The following is a 21,138-nucleotide window of genomic DNA, read 5'->3' as shown; positions in this document are numbered from 1 at the left end:
ATGAGTGGGGTGACCCCGGAAGGCAGAGAAGCTCAGCTATGTGCATTATTGCAAAATAAATTTATTTGAAGATAAACTGTCTTATAAAAGGTCAGAGGCAATTTGAGATCCCAGTTTCAGCTAGTCTCGTAAAAAGATTCAACTTCAAGTAGCACGATTTCGTGTCTGCTTTTAATCCTGAACGTTTTTGAATAATGAAACAGCCAACTGTTTACACAACACACTCAACATCTGACTCCAGCATCCCTGGCCCCACAGCTCAGGGACCACGGTGCCGCAGCCCTCAGGCTCAGGCGGTCCCAGATTGGGCCACCGTGGCCACCGGCTCTGACAGCACACACAGGTCCTGGCATCCCAGCCCTTCCCTCCCCAGCACCTTCCAAAAGCATGAGAATGTAAACCCAGACCAGCCTGCTGCTGAGGCAGGGGTCTTTCTCCAGTTCCCAGGAGAAATCCAGATGGACTCCTGCATGACGGTGTGCTGACAGGGTGGTGCGGGCCTTCCTGGTGATCCCTGGCAGGCCGGCCAGCTGAGGGGCCTGAGCGGGTGGCCTCACCAGGGCCTCACCTGGCTGCCTGGCAGCCCAGAGGGAGGAGGAGGGAGAAAGGAGGCTCATGGGTGTGGCGGCTCCTGCCTGCGCTGGCAGGAGCTACGTCCGGAGCTACGTGAGGATCCTGGCGATGGCCTGCAGGGAGGGGAAGTCGTCGTCCCGGGCAGCGTGCAGCGCCTGGTGGCTGTTGACATCACCGTGCGCGAGCACCTGCTGGCAGGTGGGGCACACGCAGCAGTCCAGGCCCGCCTGCTGGGTGCTGGCCTGCCATGCACTCTTCTTGCTCTTCTTGGCCTTGGTGCCGGGAGGCCTCTCACGGCCTCGAAAGCCTGTGTGTGCAGACAGCAGCTCCTGCTGCTTGGCCGTGTCAGGCAGGAGCACCAGCAGCTCGTTGAAGATCTTCTGGAAGTTTTCCCCCAGCAGGTCCCGGCAGCTTTTGTAATACTGGGCTGCGGAGATCACGCCCTGCCACCCAGAGCCAGACCCAGTCACACCTGGCCCAGGCCTGGGCCCCAGGTGGCCGGGCTGGCCCCCACACCCCCGCCTGCCTGACCTGTCTGAACTGCCCCGAGTGGCTCTTGAACTTGCTGAAGCAGGCCTCGTCGCTCTGCAGAAAGTCCTTGATGGACTGGATGAGCTGCAGGTTCCTTTCCCGGAAGTTCTCGGGGATCAGGTAGGCCTGTGGCACGGGTGTTGGCCTGGGTTTGGAATCGGGACATGAGGAGGAGGTGGAGGCTTCAGCCTTTGGAGTGGCCCAAGGTGAGGGCACTCCCCCCACAGGGGCATGAGGCCAGGTGGCCCACCCACACTTACGCTTTCGTGGTGGTCGTAGTGCTGGGGACACAGGCCGGGTGGGGGCTAGGCAGAAGGCCAGAGAAGCCAGGGGGTGGCTTGCTGACAGGGGGCACCAGACCTGGTGGAGGTGGAGGCGGAGCGCCCTTCAGGAGCACCACGGTGTTGAAGCCTGTGGAGGATGGGGGGGCACACAGGAAGATCTCAGGACGTGACCCTCGCTGGCCAGGCAGACAAGCCTTGGTCCCCCACTTCCCATAAGCTGCCCATCTCACCAGGGTCAGGGTCAGGCTTTGTCCACAACCGCACCTCCCCCACAAAGCAGGCCCAGGGCCTGATGATGCCAAGAGCCAACATGCATGCTGTGCTCCCTCATGGCAAATGCTGGCCTAAGTTAACTCATTTTTGCCTTCATCTCAAGAGAGTGCTAGGGGCTTCCCTGGTGGTGCAGTGGCTGAGAATCTGCCTGCCAGTGCAGGGGTCACGGGTTCGAGCCCTGGTCTGGGAAGATCCCACATGCCGCGGAGCAACTAGGCCCGTGAGCCACAACTACTGAGCCTGCGCGTCTGGAGCCTGTGCTCCACAACAAGAGAGGCCGCGACAGTGAGAGGCCCGGACACCGCGATGAGGAGTGGCCCCCGCTCTCCGCAACCAGAGAAAGCCCACGCACAGAAACGAAGACCCAACACAGCCAAAAATAAATAAAAGGATGCAGAGAAGTTATGTGGCAGACCAAAGTTACGCCGCTCACAGACATGGAGCCTGCATCCAGACTTGGCCGTCAGGTTTCCAAGGAAGCTGGAAACCACCACACAGGCTCATCTCTCCCCACCTGCACCTGCACAACCTCAGGCTATGCTCCTCTTGGGCCCAGGGGCTCCAGCCTGACTCAAAAACCTGGCCCCTTCCCAGATGCCCAAAAGTAGGCCTGAGCCAGGCACACATACCTGGGGGCGGGGGCATCCTGGGTGGGCAGGGGCCACAGAGCGCTGGGAAGTCTTCCTGGGGCGTGGGGCAGGGGAGGGGCCCCAGGGGCCTCGGGAGCCCAGGGGGTTCCTTGGGGATGCTCCGAGCTGGGACCAGCCCCTCTGTGTGTCCGTTGACGATGACAGCAGCTGACCCCTCAGCTCTGCCAGTGGGGGCCGCGGGGGCCTGCTCAGCCCCGGGGGGCCCATCTTTGTCAGGGGGCAGTGGCGGAGGAGATGAGGCACCCAACTTCTCGGAGCCCACCTTCTTCTTCTTGCCGACCTTGGTGAAGGTCTGGGTGGAGGCCACAGCCAGCAGGGAAGAAACGGCGACTGTCGTGGGCACGCCCCGCACCTCCTGGGTGGTGAGGCTGGAGCGGCCATCCTCCTCCTCCTCCTCCTCCGCGCGGGGCAGTCCGCTCTTTTTACCAACCTTACCCCCCTTCCCAGCCTTCCTGGGGGGCTGGCTTCCCCCGCTGGCAGACTGGGCCCCTGGGGCGGGATGCGCCACCTTCTTGCTACCACTGCTGTTCCAGGCAGAGATGAGACTGGTGGGGGCAGTGCTGGGCTTGGAGGCAGAGGACACCAGGGCAGGAAAGTCCTCCTCCTGGAAGGTGCTCCTGCCCCTGGCGGGGACAGAGTAGGCCAGCGCCAGCCCCACGGGGCCTAGGGCAGCTGCTGCGGAGCAGGGGGAAGAAGTGGAGGCACAGAGACTGGGGAAGTCTTCGTCCTTGAGCTTCGAAGTGGGGGGCGGGAGAGCACTGTGCCGAGAAGAGGAGAGGGGTCAGTGGCCTGCCAGGCCCTGGCCTGCCCGGCGGCCACCCTCCACCCACCTTACATAGGAGCCCCGGTTCGTGCACACATGTACCTTGGAAATGTGGCTCCTGCAGCCGAGCCAGTTGCTGGCAAGGCCTCTTGGCTCACAGGACCATTTATTGAGGCTTCCTTGGAGCCTATAAGACACAAAAGAACCCTAGGTCAGGGCTGACCAATGCTGAAGGGCAGGATCAGACCCTGTGGGGTGACTGGCGAGCACACGGGTTCTCACTGGCCTTGTGGGTGGAGGCCCTGCGAGTCCGGGCACCGCCACGCTGGTCAGGAGCCCACCTCCCACCTCCTGCACCAGAGTAGAGTTGCCTACAGGGAAGGCCCACTCACCTGGGCCTTCGCCCTGAGTCCGGGGCGGGCGCCAGGGGCCCCGGGGCTCCTCAGGACCCCGTGCACCTGCCTCCTCCTTCCTGGGCCTGCTGCCCTCCTCCTGGTCCTCACTCCTGCGTGTGTCCTGCTGCTGCTGCTGCTGCTGCTGCTGCTGCTGCTGCTGCTGCTGTTGCTGCTGCGCGGCCACCGAGGCCCGGATGGCAGCTGCCACTTCTCGGTCTTCTTCTTCCCTGGGATGGGGATGACTTCAGGCTGGGCAAGGCCCAGGACTACAGTGACATGCAGGATGAGGGGCTGGGGAGGGGCCTTGCCCCTGGGAAGCCTGGACACCAGGAGGCTGCCTGCCAGGAGCCAGCGGGACCGGTGCCAGCCCAGCCTCCCTGTCCAGGAGAGGGCGCTGTGGAGGGAGCTGGACCATCCACCTGCCAGCCTCAAGCTTCGGCTCCCTGGGCAACACCCGGCCCTGTTCTCTGGGGTAGCATTTGGGGTCCACAGATGCCTCGATCCAGCCCGGCCATCGGGGGCAGCCCAGCCTGAGTGCGTGCCTGCCACGCTGGGGCTTCATGGCACAACTGCACTGAACCCCCAATGACCCAGGACCCCCCTTACCACCTCAATCTGCAGGGTCCCAGTGTCTCTGGCTAAAACTAGGGGAAAGTGAAGGAATCCTCACTGAGGACACCTAGCAGACCTGTTGCCATGCCCAGGACACCAGAGGCCAGAAAGCCAAAGTCCCCTGACAGCGGTGCCTATCCCCAGCCCAGCTGTTGGCTGCTGCCACCGCCTCAGGGGTGGTGCCAGGAGAACGTTAAGTCCTGGCGGCACGCAAATCCTCCCACCTCTTGTACCTCCAGCTTCCTCGGCGGCTCTGCTGGGCTCCACGACCACTGGCCCGGCCCGTGCGGCCCTGGCGGTTGTACCTGTCCAACTCCTCGTAGTCCTCGCCACCAACAACCCCTGCGGCCAGCACACAGCCCGTCATGGGCCCAGGCCAGACCGAGGCCAGTGCTCTGGCTTAGACAGCCTCCCCACCCACCATAGCACCTGAACCTGGGGTATGGGCGCAGACACCTCTCAGGGTTCACAGTGGTCCTGGGCCTCTAGCCTAGGCACCAGGTCAGAGCAAGAACTGGGCTGGGAGAGGGGCCTGGGCCTGCTGGCCCCACAGTCCCAGGAGGGACCTACACACAGTGGGCACTCAGTCATCCTCCTGAGCGGGGGAAGAGTCCCAGGGACCCCAGAACAGCAGATCTGAGAACCTTCAGGAGCCAGTGAAGAGCTCCCTGTCCCAACATGCTCAGGTGCTTGGGGCTCCTCAATGGGCTGGGGGGACACAGGCTCAACAGGCTTGTCCCTTGTCCCCGCTCACACGTGAGGGGTCAGATCAGGACCTGGGTCTGAGGCCTCCAGAGCAGGGCTCCGCAACGTGAGCCCTGCCTTGGGGTCCCCGCTCGGCAGGGCGGGCCCCACTCACCCTCGTTCCGGCGCGAGTGCCGCGGCGTGTAGCTGAACTGCAGGTCGATCTGGCGGTTCTGGCGGGCCTCGGCACGGCTCCGGCTGTGGCAGGCCATCTTGTGGGCCTTGAGGTCGATCTCCGTACGGAATGCGTGGGTGAACTGCTCGGTGCTGCAGCGACCCTCCTCGCACAGAAAGTGCTTTTCTCGGAAGTGCTCACGCAGATACGCGTAGTCGCTGCCGGAAACCGGGTGTCAGCAGGGGCCCTCGCCCAGCCCGCTTGGGTGTCCCAAGGTTGCCGTGCGCCCACTCCCACCTGTAGTAGTCCTGGGCCCCTTCTGAGTCGCAGAAGTGGCAGAAGTAGTGGTCGCGACGCAGGTGCTTGAGCAGCTCGTCGTTGTCCAGGTAGCGCTCGTCACAGAACTTGCAGAGCGGGTGCCCACGGTGCGACGTGTCGTCAGGGTCCCCCTGCATGCGGTGCCGAGCCAGGTCCTTGCGCGAGTACCACTTGCGTTCATATGTGAAGATCTGCAGGGAATGGGGGGCTGGGAATGGGGTGGGGGCTCCCAGGCCTCCTGCCCCTTCCCACGGCCCGACAATGCAAGGGACCCTGTGGCATCAGTTCTGCCCCAGAGCCCCAGACACCAGCAGCCTGGCAGGCTCTGTGAGGCAGGAGAGCTGGGGATGCTGGGAAACCCTGGGGATCTGGCCTGTCCAGGGCCAGAGGCAGCAACAAGCTGCTCACAGCTGTCTGGCTGAGCACCCTGTGCCAGCCTCTACTGGGCCTGGCCTCCACCCACCTCCACCAGGTGCTCCCTGAATGCCCGATCCCCAGGCAGGTGCCATGGGGTAGGGTTCACCTTGAGGTGTTTGAGGCACAGCTTGCAGCAGAATAGCTCATGTTGCTTCCGCATATGCTGCTCCAGGTCCCCAAAGAGGCCAAAAGGTGGCAGCTCAGGACACCGTGGGCACTCGTGCTGCAGCAGCTGCCTAGGGAGACATCGAGAGCCACCAGTGCCCCCGAAGGCACTCAGCATCACTGTCCAGAGGGGCACTAGAACCACCCCACGGCCCCTCACCCAACGCCCCTGCAGATGCCCTGGAAGCAGGAGCCAGGAGGATGGGCACTCCTGCCCCACCGTGCATTTCAGCACTCTGACCACTGAGCCAGATGGTGCTGGGCCCAGGGCCTGAGCTGAACAAGGCCACGGGGTGGGGCTGGGTCCACGATCCAGGAGACTGACCCCTGCATCAGATGGACATGATGACTGAGCCCACACAGGTGCCTGCCCCCTCACCTGGAAGATGAGGACCACCCCCAAAACAACTGTATCTCTTTATGAGGTTTTTCCGCCATAGGCTAAGAGCTTGATTTGCAGGAGCTCCTGACCACCTCAAAGAGCCCCAGAAAGCAGGGCTGTGTGCCTTCCCTGAATTCACCCCTTGTCGCCCACTGCCCCCTCTTTACCACCACCCCAGGAGGGGGACTGTGAGCATCCCCCGTTACAGTAGAGAAAACCAATGATAGAAACCAGCCACCTAGCCTTGACATCTGCACCACACCAGTGCCCCCTCCCCGCTGAGGGATGTGAGGAGCAGAGGAGGTGACAGTCCGTCCCCACCACAAAGCATCCCACAGACCCTCAGAAACCCAGGCCGAGAATTCCCCTCTCACCTGTACAAGGCAAACACTTTTCCATCGGCAAAGTAGATGTCATACTTCTTCTCATGCTGAAGCTGATGGATAGGGATTGTGGCAAAGGTAGGAAGCTTCTTCCCAAAGACCACCTGAAACCAAAAGCAAAAGGGACTGGTGAGCCGGACCATGGACGCGTCAGGCTGAGGAGAAAGGGAGGCACTCAGGGCCCCTCCTGGGAGGCTTGAGGCAGGTCCCAGCAGGAAGCACCCTCTGCCAGCCTGGGCCAGCCTTGTCTCCTCTCCCCACCCGCAGCCCACCCACCTAGGGTTGCCAGGACAGAGACGCAGCAGCTGGTCTTGCCACCAGGGGGCAGCCGGCTCCACACTCATCCACAGACAAACTGGCACCTGCCAGAGAGACAGAGGCCGCCCCAGGGGCAGAGACAGGGATCAGACAGCCAGGCAAACCGGGGCTTAATCACATGGGTATTGGGCACAGGATGACTTTCACCAGGAGAAAGGAGAGACACAGTCCAAGGAGCAGCTAAGGAAACAGTGAATGCTACCAGGCCAGATTGCATGCGTCAAGGCCTGGCTACCCTCCACGCACCCATGATGCTTCCATGATGGCAAAGGGGGAGAAAGGCTCCCCCACAGGACTCGGTCATGGCCCCCACCTGTTAACTGGGCTGTCTGGGGGTGCCAAACAGAGGAGCTAGTGTGCTGGTTGTGGACACCTCTGCAGCCTGGCCACTTCTCAGGGGTCTCCAGCACTCTCAGGTAAAGCCTGCTGAGCCTGGCCCAGCAGCCTGCTCTGCCTCTCCACAGACCCTGGCACTGGACGATGACCAGACCCCTGTCCCAATGCCCCCAGCCTGGCCCCCAGGGCCCCCGCACAGGCTCAGGCCTACCCTCTGAGTCAACAAGGGCACTGCTCCCTCCAGGGCTCCCTCATCCTCCAGTCCCCCTTTCTCTCTGTCCCCTCCCCCTTGCATCAAGACCACACTGGCCCATCTCCTCCTCTCCGTGCCCCTTTCCGATCCACCACTGTCCCCCAGCCTGGAGCTGGCCACTCGCCTCAGCTCAGAGTCCTTACCAGCACACCCAGGGGGACAGCCTTTCCTTGGTAAAGGCCACATCAAGATCACCCCTGTTAGGTTTAGGCCCAGTCAGGGAGGATGTCTGGGGCCAGGGTGGCCATGAACTTGCGAAAGCGTAGGACTGGCTGGGGAGAGTGGGTGGTTACACCATCCCCAACAGCAGGGTGGTTAAAACTGATTCCCTGGAGAAGGAGATGGGGAGCTCAGCCTCTACTTGTGAGGACATGCTTGGGGGTGTGGAGAGCAGGCTGACAACCAAGCCTGCCCCCCACCCGCCCCCACAGCAGCCCAATGGAAGCATCATGGTCCAGCCACAGCCATTCTGGAAGGTCAGAGCAGGGTGGGGGGGATGGGCAGCGCCCCAACAGGCTTTTCTTCCCCTTGTCACCATGTCTGGCAAAGCTGGGCAGGATGAATGTGGCTGCCCACCCCTGCCCCCGCCACACGCTGAGCGCACCTCATCCCAGCTGCACCCTGTGACCCATCTTCACAGGGAGGTCTTGGCTCTGCCTCCAAAGGGTCACCCTCCGCACCCTCTGCCCCAGTTTTCTCCGTAGTCCCGAAGGGACATGGGGAAGGTCCCCGAGCCTTCCACTGGCCTCTTCTCATGGGATCTGCCCTCCTAGAGCAAGCCCACATCCAGCCCTGCCTTCCAACCACTCCCAAGGGTACCTTTCCAGCACAGACCCCAGTTCCTGCCTGGGGATAGGCGCCTGCAGGTGCAGGGCCATGAACCACTCAGGATGCCGCTGGGGAGCACAGAGCACAAGGAATTAACCACCGGGACTCGGTGCCCATAACCCCAGCCTCGAGGGGAGCCCCAAAACTGCCAACAAGCATCCAAGCTCGACAGACTCAGCAGAGGAACAACTTCCCTCCCAGAGAAACCTGTGCCGGGAGGGCCCACGCCCCACCCTCACCCTGTCACCCTGGCACCCTCCTTTCAGAGGTCTGCTCTGATCCACCACAGGTGGTATCTCTCCTTGGGCTGTGAGCACCCTTGCCGTGGACTGAGTGACAGTCAGCTTGGGTGGGGTGTCTGTCCCTCCCAAGCAGTCTGGTAGGGCAGCCCAGGTTGGGCACACCTGAGCCAGGCCAGAAGGGGGACACTGGGTTGGCTCAGGAAGAGATTGGAACCACAGAAGAGGCTTGGGAAAGGAAAGTGTTCATTTGAGAATGAGGGTGAGCAGGTTTGGAGCTGGGGGGTGGGATGGGGAAATGCTAACTGCCCCTCACAGACAGGCTGGGACCAGGACTGGGCCCCCCGGGCCTGCACCAGACGATGGGATGGCAGTGCAGCCTGGAATGGCCAGTGTCCCTGCCCTCAGCAGAGGGTGAGGTGAGACACAAAAATGCATGGATGGAGGAGGATGAGGGTATGGTGGCCTGGCCAGGGATGGGCAGGAACCCATTAGGGATCCAACCAGTGTGGCCCAAGACCCACCCACCCTGGTGATCACCCTGATGGGAGGGGATCATGGGTCCAAGGACAGAGGTACAGGCCAGGCCTAGATACTTGAGGAGGGACCGTCTTGGGCAGCCCCTGGGTGGGCCAGGTAGTAAATGACTAACGGGGCAACGGTGCCTCTGGGTGGGCCCCAAGATCAGGTCCTGAGGAGAGGCAGATGGGGGCGAAAGTCCCCTCAGACTCCCCCACCACAGGGGTTTCTGCCTGGGGCCTTGCTGCTCCCTACTCCCAGCGTGCAGCGAGCACTCACGGAGAATGAGTGCGTGAGAGGACAGGGATGGGTGTCAGCAACGACCAGTGTGAGAGCGGCTGGACGGGGAGAGTACAGGGACCCAAGGAGCCAGACGTGGACAAGCAGGTCCTCTCAGAGGAGGCGGGCCAGGACCAGGTTGGTGGAGAGGGGGCAGGGACAACAGAAGTACATGGCCTGAGTCAGCAGGTCCTGCCTCCTGACCTGCCTTCAGCTTCCCCTCCCAATTCCTACCTATGAAATGGGGCAGTGGGGCTGTACCAGGTGGCCTGCAGGGCCCCTCCTAGCTCAGACACATCCCACTTTGTACAGCAGCCCCATCAAGCCTCTTCAACATCACCGGGGATCAGAGCAAGGTGAAAAGTAAGACAAGAATTGTCTTTTAGAAGAAAGTGGCCTGGGAGAAAGATACAACCAGGGAAGACAGGAACCCAGGACTTGACAACAGTCTCAGCCAGTGTGCCCTCAAGACCAGCGCTGCTGCTACCCATCAGCTGGGAGCCTGCCTCGGCCTCCACCCTGAGCAAGTGCCGGGCAATCTAACTGATCTGGCTCCTCACCCAGGCCGGCACAGGGAGGCACCAGGTCAAGATGTAGGAATTAACCAGCAAACGGAGCTGGCCTGTCCCAAAAAGCATTTGGCACACTTTCCTCCCAATTTTTTACAAAGACTTAGTCCTATAAAAGAGACGGAGGAGAGGCAGGGTTCAGGGGTTTGGGGCTGCTGTGGGATTTCCGAGCAGGCATGGGACACAGGACGTATTCAGAGGACAGTGCAGGACTCAGCAAGGGAACAGAAGGGATACAGGGGCGTTCAGAGTTCAAGAGTGAGATGCAAACAGGATGAATGGAGAGGAGCATCATCTTCCCAAACTTCCCAGAACACCCTCCTGCTACCTAGCAACTAGGAGCAGGCCTGAGAGGAAGGCCAGACTTGGCCAGGGCACCTGATGCCAAACCACACCCCAGCTGGAGCCAGCTGAAAGCTCATGTCCACACCCCCTTGCCACAGAGTCCTTGAAGGGTATGGGACCCACAAGGTATGAGAGAGACCAGATGCTAGCTACAACACCCATATATAGGTGTCTGCTTACTTCCTGAGACCTGCAGTGCCCAGGGCCGGGGCCTCCGCTGCACGTGCCTGCCTGCCTGCCTGCCTGCCTGCCTGGAAGGAAGCTACAGGTGTGCTGGGAAACCTGGCCATTCAAGAGTTACATCACGTTATGCAAGACTGGAAGGCAAGGCAGGCTCTGGTGAAGTTGGGAGGTGCCTTCTGACTAAGTCACAGACCCAAGGTTTCCCCAACTGCTCCTGCACCCCAGATCCCTCCCAGGTCCAGGTGCATCTCTGTCCACCCCATTACAGACTGACAGCATCTCCAAGTGTCTTTTTCAGATAGGGCACAGAGTAGGTGCCCACAGAGTGCTCATGGGATTACAGCATTTTCTTGGCTCCTTTAACATAAAAGTCTACTTTTAAAAAAGAAAGTGAAGAAAGGATGTCGTTTCCTTTCGTTTCACAACTCTGGAAGCAAACATATCTCAAAGCACAGCAAACCAAGGGAGCTCCAGCTAGGTGCTCCCAGCCAGCAGCGGGCATTGCGGGGAGGGTGGGAGAAAGCTCCGTGGAGCCCTCTGACCTCACTAGGGCTTCCAAGTCTGGACAATCAGAAACTCCCTCTCCTCCACTCTGGAGCTGAGCCCCACCCCGCCCCCCCCCCGCCACCGCCACCGCCACCAGGTGGAACCGGCAAGAAGGAGGAAAACTTCGCAACACTTTTATCCCCATCCACCAAGCACCCTGAGGAGACCTCAGTGGTTCTGCCTTCCCCTCTGGTGGTGATGGTGAGTACAACCATCACTTAATAGATAGAAATGCCATTCTCAGAAGGAGTTTGCTCAGCGTCACCCAGAAAGGCCCAGAAACACAGCTAGGCTGGAAATGCCCAGATTGACCCTCTGCTTCCAGGACAGATTGCCACTGAAGGTGCCCACTTTCCCTGTTGCCTCCACCGGAATGGAGACCTCTGATGACCTCTCCCAAGACGAGCAGGTCTAGGAGCTCCTGCTCTGATCATGCCCCTCCTGTGGCCCGGCAGGAATTCCCGGGGCTCAGGAGGAAAGCCCCCAGACTCTGTCCCCACAAGGACCGCTGCCTCTTCAAATCAGCTCGGCCACCTCCTGCCTCCCGCCCCCACACGCCCCACAGTCGGCCCCACGATGGGGACCCCGCCCCGGGTGGCCCCGCCAGGCCTCTCTTTTGGAAGCCGGCGCCACTAGGCCTGCAGCCGGACACCAGGAAGGCAAAGTCCCCTTCCGGCCTCCGGGTGACCAGCCGCCCCGCCCGGCCGCGCCCCCGCTCCCGCCCAGTTGCCCCGACATGCGGCCCTGCCAGCGCAGCTCACCTGGCGCAGCTCCTCGCGGCACACGGCGCAGTAGCGCTGCTCGCACAGCACCCGCATCTTGGTGGAGCAGCGGTAGCACACCGGGTGGTCGCAGCGGCCCAGCGCCGTGGCCTCCAGGTCCCCGCAGCACAGCACGCAGCTCCCGCCGCCCCGCTCAGGTGCCGCCACCGCCGCCTCCAGGGCCGCGCGCCTCCCCTCCGGGGCCGCCGCCGCCATGGTCCGGGATCCGGCCCCCTCCCGGCCGGCGCGGCGCGGCGCGGGACAGATTGGCTCCCAGCGGGCCCGCCCCTTCCGGGGCGACGTCACCGCCCCGCCCAGCAACGGCCCCACCTGGCGGAAGTGCGCTCACGACTTCCGCCTCAGCGAGGCGCCGGCTAGAGCGGCGCCACCGGCACCGGGCGCTCTAGGCGGAGTGGGCAGGTTGTAGGTCAGCTGCAGGTCCGGCGGGCTGCGGGCATCAGGCCCTCCTCTCCTCTGATCTTAGTCTTGGGCCAGCTCTGTCCTCCCAGAGCAAAATGTTTAATGCTCCAAATATTGATGGGTCATACTTATACTAAAGTGTTACTCGTTCATCTGAAATTCAAATTTAACTAGAAGTCCTGTATTTTTATTTGCTAAATATTTTGCAACCCTATTAGGAGCCCAAAATCTCTTTCCAACCCAGATCTTTCTTTTGAATTTGGGACACACACGCGCTTGCGCACTCACAAACACAATCCCTATCAGAAAAGACAACACGTGGTGACATCAGTCTCTGAACTAGGAGCGGTCTCCCCCAGTCCCGATAGAAAGGCGGGTAGAGAACCTGTCCTCTTCACGGCTGGGCCCACCCAGCTGAGCCCGGAGGCTTGACGCAGAGAAACATCAGGGCAGGTTTGCTGATTGGACGGTTGTGAATCCTGGGGCTTTGGGTCTCTGCAGCTGTTGGGGGGCCTCCTCATTACCCGTGGGGGCCAGGCACACTCAAGACCTCCCTTCTGCTATCACAGGAGGCTACTCCGGATCTGAACCCTTCTAGAAAAGAGGCGGTGTGTTGTGAACGGATGAGCTTGGACTTCAGAATCAGAAATGGGCTGGAGGACTTCCCTGGCTGACCAGTGGTTAAGACTATGCCCTTGGGCTTCCCTGGTGGCTCAGTGGTTGAGAATTTGCCTGCCAATGCAGGGGACACAGGTTCGAGCCCTGTTCCGGGAAGATCCCACATGCCACGGAGCAACTAAGCCCATGCACCACAACTACTGAGCCTGCGCTCTAGAGCCCGTGAGCCACAACTACTGAGCCCGCGTGCCACAACTACTGAAGCCCGTGCACCTAGAGCCCGTGCTCTGCAACAAGAGAAGCCACCACAATGAGAAGCCCGCACACCGCAACAAAGAGTAGCCCCCGCTCACCACAGCTAGAGAAAGCCTGCGCGCAGCAACGAAGACCCAACACAGACAAAAATAAATAAATTAAATTAATTAATTAAAAAAAAAGACTATGCCCTTCCACTGCAGGGGACAGAGATGTGATGCTGGAGAACTATAGAAACTTGGCTTCACTGAGACATCAACTCAGCAAACCTCCTCTCATCACCCAGATGGAGCAGGAAGATGAAATGGAGACAGTAGAGAGAAGAATTCATCAAGATACCTGTTCAGATGAGCTGATTCTCCTTAAAGCCAAACAACCACAGCAAAAACAAGGTATTTTGGAGAAATATACACTCAATGGCAAGAAGGAACAAACTCTTGGAGGCAATCCCATTCAATGCAATGAAATTGTTGAAGCCTTGAGTGTGAAATCTAGCATTACTCACAGTAAAATTTACCCTAGCAAGAAACTCCATCGATACCTTGACTCTGCAAAAGTCCTTAGAGATTCTTCCCATCTTAAGCCACCTGAGGGAATTCTTCCTCGGGAAAAATCTTATGAATGTAAAAAAGATGAAAATGCCTTCCTCAGGAGTTCTAACTTAGCTGGGCTTAAGAGACAACATACAGAAGAGACATCCTATGAATGCAGTGACTGGGGGAAAGTCTTAAATTCAATCTCACACCTTAAGAAGGATGAAAAAACTCACATTAGAGAGAAACCTTTTGAGTGTAATCAGTGTGGTAAAGTATTACAGAGCCATTCATCCATTAAGTTGCACATGAGAACCTACACTGGAGAAAAACCATTTAAGTGTGATCAGTGTGGGAAAGCTCAAGCTCTTACCTTACACATCACAAGAGAATTCATACTGGAGAGAAGCCCTATGAATGCCATGACTGTGGAAAAACCTTCCAAGATAGCTCACTTCTCAGACAACATTCAGGGACTCATTCAAGAGAAAAAGCCTACAAATGTAATCAATGCAGCAAAACCTTCAGTAGAAGCTGTAGGCTTACCATAACCAGATAACACATACTGGAGAGAAACCCTATACGTGCAGTGATTGTGGGAAAACCTTCAGTATCCTCCCATATTTTAAAAGACATAAGGCAATCCACACTGGAGAGAAATCCATTGAATGTAGCCATTGTGGTAAAGCCCTAAGTAGTAAGTCATCTCTTAAGATACACCTGCGGATACATACTGGAGAGAAACCTTACAAGTGTGATCAATGTGGGAAAGCTTTTAGGCTGAGCTCCAACTTTATCAGGCACAAGAAAATTCATACTGGAGAGAAACCCTGTAAGTACAATGACTGTGGGAAAACCTTCAGGGATAGTTCATGCCTTAAAGAACATGTGAGAATTCACACTGGAGAAAAACCCTTTACATGTAATCGATGTGGAAAAGCCTTCAGAGTGAAATCTTTCCTCGTTTTACACAAGAAAATTCACATGAAAATGAAACATGAATGTAAGGAATGTGGGAAAACATTCCGTGGTCTCTTATCTCATAGGAGGCATATGAAAATCCATACCAGGGACAAGAAACCTTTTAAGTGCAGTGAGCATGGAAAAGCTTTTAGCAGGCATGTGTCCCTTACAATACACATGAGAACTCACATGGAAGAGAAACTCTATGAGTGTAATCAATGTGGAAAATCCGTTAGTGTAAAGTGTAATCTCATTGCACACAAAAGAATACATACTGGAGAAAAACCCTATAAATGCAATGTCTGCAGGCAATGTTTCAGTAAATCCTTACCCCTTTGGTGTCATGAGAGAACTCATGCTCAGTAAACCCCCTTTTAATGATATCCATGTAAAGTAGCTTTCAGTGAACTCTCAATCTTTAAGACATACAACCAAATGCTAAGTGAAAAGAACTGGTTGTGAAGAATGTGAGAAAGCCTCTAAGTAATGCATATATGGAAGAAACCTAAGTTATACAATGATTGTGAGAAATCGTTTATTCATTCATTATCCCTTAGAAGATATGTGATAACGCTGAGGGAAAATGTTTTAATATCTTCAAGACTTGTTACTTGAGAAAAATAAACACCTAATGTTTTAAGTCAAAAAAAGAAAGAAAGAAAGAAAGAAAAGCTGTCCTGCTGTCCAGCTGCCCTACAGTGAAGCCCACACTCAGCAAGCCATGCCCCCCCAAAAAGGAGCAGCCAACCAGTGTTGCAGGGTCTCACTCACAACTGTGCACAGGCAACAAATGATCTCCAGACTCATGAGGAAAGCCTGCAGTGTGATACAGGGATGAAAACAAGCAGACCCAGAGATCAGAAGGAAATTTTAGACAGATCATAAACATATATATATATATATATTTATATATATATTTATATTTATATTTATATTTATATTTATATAAGCCACAGAAGCAATCCCAGAAAAGGAGGGAAAAATTTGAACTTGGATAGTGGCAGTGGAGATTAAAAGGAGGAGAAAGAGGGCTTCCCTGGTGGTGCAGTGGTTGAGAGTCCGCCTGCCGATGCAGGTGACACGGGTTCGTGCCCCGGTCTGGGAAGATCCCACATGCCGCGGAGCAGCTGGGCGCGTGAGCCATGGCCGCTGAGCCTGCGTGTCCGGAGCCTGTGTTCTGCAAGGGGAGAGGCCACAACAGTGAGAGGCCCGCCTACGGCAAAAAAAAAAGGAGGAGAAAGATTCAAGAGATGTTCCTCCCTCCAAGGAGATATATATATATATATATATATATATATATATATATATATATATATATATATATAAAATTTATATATATATAATTTATATATATATTATTTATATACATGTATATTTTATATATATATATATGGTATTCACAAGAAAGATATTCCTTCCATGAAATGAGACTAGGATGCCTTGAACAACCATAACAACCACAAAGCAGAGAACAAGAAAGAGCCCTTAGAAATTAAAAATTAAAAACATAACAACAGGGACTTCCCTGGTGGTCCAGGGGTTAAGACCCTGCACTCCCAATGCAGGGGGCATGGGTTTGATCCCTCATTGGGGAACTAAGACCTCACATGCCACATGGCGCGTCCAGCAAAACAAAACTAACAACAACTAAAAGTTCAAGAGCAAAGTGGGAAGATAAAGTTGAGGAAGTCTCTCAGCAAGCAGAACAAGACAACTAGATAGAAAACAGAGAAAATAAGAAGATAGAAGTCTGAATCCAGACAGTGTAATATCTAACTAATAGGAATTTCAGAGAGAACAGAGAAAATGGAGAGGCGCAAATTATCAAAGAGCCAATAAGGCAAGATATGCCAGAGCTGAAGGACATGAGTCTCCACGTTTAAAGGACCCAATCAAGTAAAAAAGACCCTCAGTGAGGGACATCATCATGGAATACCAGAGTACTACAGATAAAGCAAAGGGCCTGAGAGCTTCAGGAGGGAGGGGGTAAGGAGGGAGAAAAACTTGTATGATGGATTAAGAATCAGACTTACAATCCTGGGACACTGGAAGCTAGAAATTCTCTCCAATTTCTGAAGGAATATGATTTCCTTCCACAAATTATACACCTAGAATAACTTTCCATCAACGCATAAAGCCATCAACATAAAAAGGACAAAGTATTTAGCTCCCATGTCCCCATTCAAATGATGCCTGTGCAGAGGCTTAGAGAGTGGATGTCCAGATTGGAGCAGGAGGCCAAGGGCTCCCAGAGGGAGATTTCCAGAGTAAATAAGGAACTGATGGTGGGTGATCTCCTTGTGTGCTTGAGAATCAGGAAAATTTATTGCAAGGAGCTTGGAGCTCCTTGGAGCATTTGGGGGGAAATAACAAACTAAGAATATACAAAAACAAGGAAAGAAAAATAATAAGACAGCTATCAACAAGAAAAAAATGTAATTATAGTAACACTACTTGGCTCAGCAGAGAGTAATATTTACATGGTCAGAATAATATAAATGCTCACTAGTGTCAACCAAAAATTATGATAAAATCATATTGGGAGGATGGAGAGATGAGAAGTGAGGTGACTGGGGTGGGAGAGAGCCAAAGCTTCATCTAAATTAGGAGGAAGCCATGGGACTTCCCTGGTTGCGCATTGGTTAAGAATCCGCCTGCCAATGCAGGGGACACAGGTTCAAGCCCTGGTCCAGGAAAATACCACATGCTGCGAAGCCCCTGTGCCACAACTACTGAGGCTGTGCTCTACAGCCCGTGAGCCACAACTACTGAGCCCACACGCCTAGAGCCCGTGCTCCACAACAAAGAGAAGCCACCGCAATGAGAAGCCTGCACACCACAATGAAGAGTAGCCCCTGCTCTCTGCAACTAGAGAAAAGCCCGCGCGCAGCAATGAAGACACAACGTAGCCAAAAATAAATAAATAAATTTAATAAATTAGGAGGAAGCCATTTGATGCCTAAAAAAAAGGTAAATTTAAAAGCAGCAGTTTATAATCTCAGTTAGTGTTTCTCAGTTGGAAGTGATTTTGGCCTCAAGGAGACGTGGAAATGTCTGGAGACATTTTTGGTTGTCACAGTGGGGTGGGATTGTTACTGACATCTACTGATGCATTAGTTTCCTATTGTTGCTGTAAAAAAATTACAACAAACACTGGCTTAAAACAACCCAAATTCATTATATTACAGTTCTGGAATTCAGGAATTCAAAATGGGTCTCACTGGGATAAAATCAAGGTGAAGGTGGGCTGCATTCCTCCTCGAGGCTCTAGAGGAGAATCCATTTCCTTGGCTTTTCCAGCTTCTAGGGGGAGCCTGCATCCCATGGCTCGTGGCCCTTCCTCCTTCTGCAAAGCACATCACTTCACCCTCTGTTTCCATTGTCACCATTCCTTCTCTGACTCTTCCTCCCTCCTCCACGCTAAAGAACCCTTGAGATTACATTGGGCTCACCTGGATAATTCAGGGTGCTTTGCTTATATTAAATTCAGTGGATTAGCATCCTCAATTTTATCTGCAACTTTAATTCCCCTTTACCATGTAAAGTAAATATTCACAGGTTCCAGGGATTAGGGCATAGATGTCTTTGGGGAGAGGCTATTTTGCTGCCTACACAAATGAGTAAAGGCCAGGGATGCTGCTCAACATCCTACCATGCCAGAACAGACTCACAAATGCCAACGATGCTGAGGTTGAGAAAATTCCGATCTAAGGTGATAGATGAGTTATTCTGGGGCTTCTGGCTAGGAAGTGGCGTAAAGGAGCCCCCTAGGGAGCTGAAATCTTTTCTACCTTGATCTGGGCTGTGGGCACACAAGTGTAGGAATATGTAACAAATGCAATTGTTAAGATGTGCACACTTTACTCAAAGTATCTTATACCTCCTTAAAAAGACCACCCATTTTTAGAGTAGCAGTTAAGTTTATGATTTCAAAATATGGAGGCAAATACTAGGAAAAATAGCTGAAAGAGTTGGAAGTAGTTGCCCCTGGAGGGCAGGATGGGGATGTGAAAGGGTGGAACAGAGACAGCTTTATTTTGTCCCTTATACTAGCATTTGACTTATAACGTATATGACCTTGATATTATAAAATATAATAATTTTTAAAATGACAAAACGGAGAGATTTCCTCATTTACTGTGTCATTAGGATGGGGTTCCTGTTGGCAGCCAGGCTCTGTGCCTGGGATGGGGGCCGTGAGTATGAGGCAGACATGGTCCCAGTCTCTGGAGGGCTTGGTCCAGTGTCAGGGGAGGTGGTGTGCAAATAGTCAGAAGCCATGATCAGTCAGCTTCTAGAAGGGGCTGTGTGTGGATGAAAGGAGTGGTGAGCCCCAGAAAGACAAGGCAGCTCTTATGGACCATTAGGGCCACTACCTCCTCTGGCAATAGACTTTGGCTCCAGAGTCCTGGGTGGGGGAGGGCTGGCAGAGACATTTGTCCCTGGGCCCCTGGGGTCAGGGCTAGGTAAAGCACAGAGCCCCTCTTCCTGAGCACCCCAAACTAGGAGCCACCAGGGACCATCAAGTTGTTCTGTGCTTTTCTCCCTTACCCAGCCCTGGGCTCCCTGCCTGCCTGCCTTCCACACACCTCCAGCTGACAGGCAGCCGCCCGCCCTGCTCTGTCCTAATGTGGCCTTCATCCTTCACCTGCACCCTGACATTTTCACTCTCTCTGGTTCGCAGTCATAAACAAGCGGGAGGGATTGCCGGTATTTAAACTTCAGACACCAAACGTATCATTGTGCAGAGCATTTTTTTCTTTGCTCAACGTTGCATTTTCAGATTTACCATGCTGCTAATTGTAGTTCTCTTAAATTTTCCAACTGCGCAGAAACGTCCATTACAGCATAGGCCATGATTGATCAGATTTCACATCGATGACGTTCTCCCTGCAGAAGCTCCCTGTCTGCCCAGGCTGCAGTCCTCTGCATCCCCTTATTAGGGAGGGGGCAGCAGTGCCAGGGGACCTTGGCAGCCCGCTTGTGCCACACTGCCCGCCCACCAAGCACTCTAGGCAGCTCTCAAGGTGGAGGGGCCCCAGAAGAGTGAGGCAGAGGTGGGAGGGGGCAGCTTTCCACTCGGCCCACTGGTCCCTTCGGTCCTCCAGGCCCTTCCAGGTGCGCAGGTGGCTTCCTCTGTACCCCCTCCCTGCCTGGTCCCAGCGCTGTCACCCCTCCATCAACGGGATTTCTCTGACAATTTAGGGGACTAGGCAGCCGCTAGAACAGCAACAGCAATTAGATGGTAGCCACGCCATTTATAGAGTGCCTACTCTGTGCCAGGCACAGTGTCAAGATGTCAAGGCCCAGCCTGGATTTTTTTTTTTTTAAATATTTATTTATTTATTTAGGCTGCACCAGGTCTTAGTTTCGCATGCGGACTTCTTAGTTGTGGCATGCATGTGGGATCTAGTTCCCTGATCAGGGACTGAACCTAGGCTCCCTGCATTGGGAGCGTGGAGTCTTACCCACTGGACCACCAGGGAAGTCCCCCAGCCTGGATTTCTTTTCTTTTTTTAAAAAAATTATTTTATTATATTTTTATTTTTGGCTGCATTGGATCTTTGTTGCTGAGTGCAGGCTTTCTCTAGTTGGTGAGTGGGGCGTTGTGGTGCGCGGGCTTCTCATTGCGGTGGTTTCTCTCATTGCAGAGCATGGGCTCTAGGCGCCCAGGCTTCAGTAGTTGTGGCTCATGGGCTCAGTAGTTGTGACTCACAGGCTGTAGAGCACAGGCTCAGTAGTTGTGGGGCACGGGCTCAGTTGCTCTGCGGCATGTGGGATCTTCCCGGACCAGGGATCGAACCCGTGTCCCCTGCATTGGCAGGCAGATTCTTAATCACTGCACCATTAGGGAAGTCCCAGCCTGTATTCTTAATACTCACAGCAAGCTGACCGGGATTATCCCCAGTTTACAAATGAGGAAACTGAGGCAGAAGAGGTTGAGGCACTTACCCCTCCCCCCACACCCACCACCATCAAGCCTGGGTCACTGGGCTCCAGGACACATTTCTCAGCAGCTCTGCAGGGCCTTTGTGGGGAGAGCTGCTGCTGCTGCTGCTGCTGCTTCTAGAGCTCCCCAGGGGATTACCAGAATCTCTCTGCCCCTCATGCCTCAGAAGCAGACACCGTCCTCGGCACCCCTCAGCCCCTCTGTTCCTCTTCCAACATGCAGGTCTGAGAGGAAGGACAGACTCAGATTGTGTTCCCCCATGCCCCCGGGATCACCCCTCCTTTTTGCTGAAGAGACAGGCGGAGGGGGATGGGAGGTTTCCATTGAGCACTGCAGCGGGGGTCCCCAAACTGGAACTCTCAGGCTGGGGGTCTAGGTTGGGCCCCACTCCCCCTAGTGCTTACCCAACAGGTGACCTGGAACAAGTTAATTTTCCCCATGCCTTAGTTTCTTCATTGGTAGATGGAATCAATAATTGTCCCACGTTGTGGCATTGTTTGGAGATCAAAATAAGATATTTCAGGATCCTTGGTGTCTGGGATCTAGAAGGTGCCCCGTGAGTGGTGTGGTTGCTGGGGGGTGGGGTGAGGTGTGATTATTTTGAGGGCTGCATCCTCC

At 55.2% G+C, this 21,138-nt stretch overlaps 1 protein-coding gene across 1 annotated transcript; it reads right to left on the bottom strand.

Annotated features, from left to right (window-relative positions):
- Nucleotides 1-169: 169 nt before the first annotated feature.
- On the bottom strand, nucleotides 170-20,960 carry ZNF598 (zinc finger protein 598, E3 ubiquitin ligase; the record flags this gene model as incomplete). Its single annotated transcript, XM_082857785.1, is given in 14 exon segments — nucleotides 170-1,016; nucleotides 1,105-1,249; nucleotides 1,365-1,515; nucleotides 2,291-3,069; nucleotides 3,177-3,261; nucleotides 3,467-3,696; nucleotides 4,306-4,423; nucleotides 4,941-5,158; nucleotides 5,238-5,449; nucleotides 5,782-5,911; nucleotides 6,597-6,709; nucleotides 11,782-12,033; nucleotides 12,035-12,184; nucleotides 20,925-20,960. Coding segments are annotated over 14 exon segments (2,973 nt in total). The 3' UTR covers nucleotides 170-662.
- Nucleotides 20,961-21,138: the final 178 nt, after the last annotated feature.

The sequence above is a fragment of the Leucopleurus acutus genome (genome assembly GCF_964270905.1).
Source record: "Leucopleurus acutus genome assembly, chromosome: 16".
NCBI lineage: Eukaryota > Metazoa > Chordata > Mammalia > Artiodactyla > Delphinidae > Leucopleurus > Leucopleurus acutus.
This window is presented reverse-complemented; position numbering and strand designations above follow the sequence as displayed.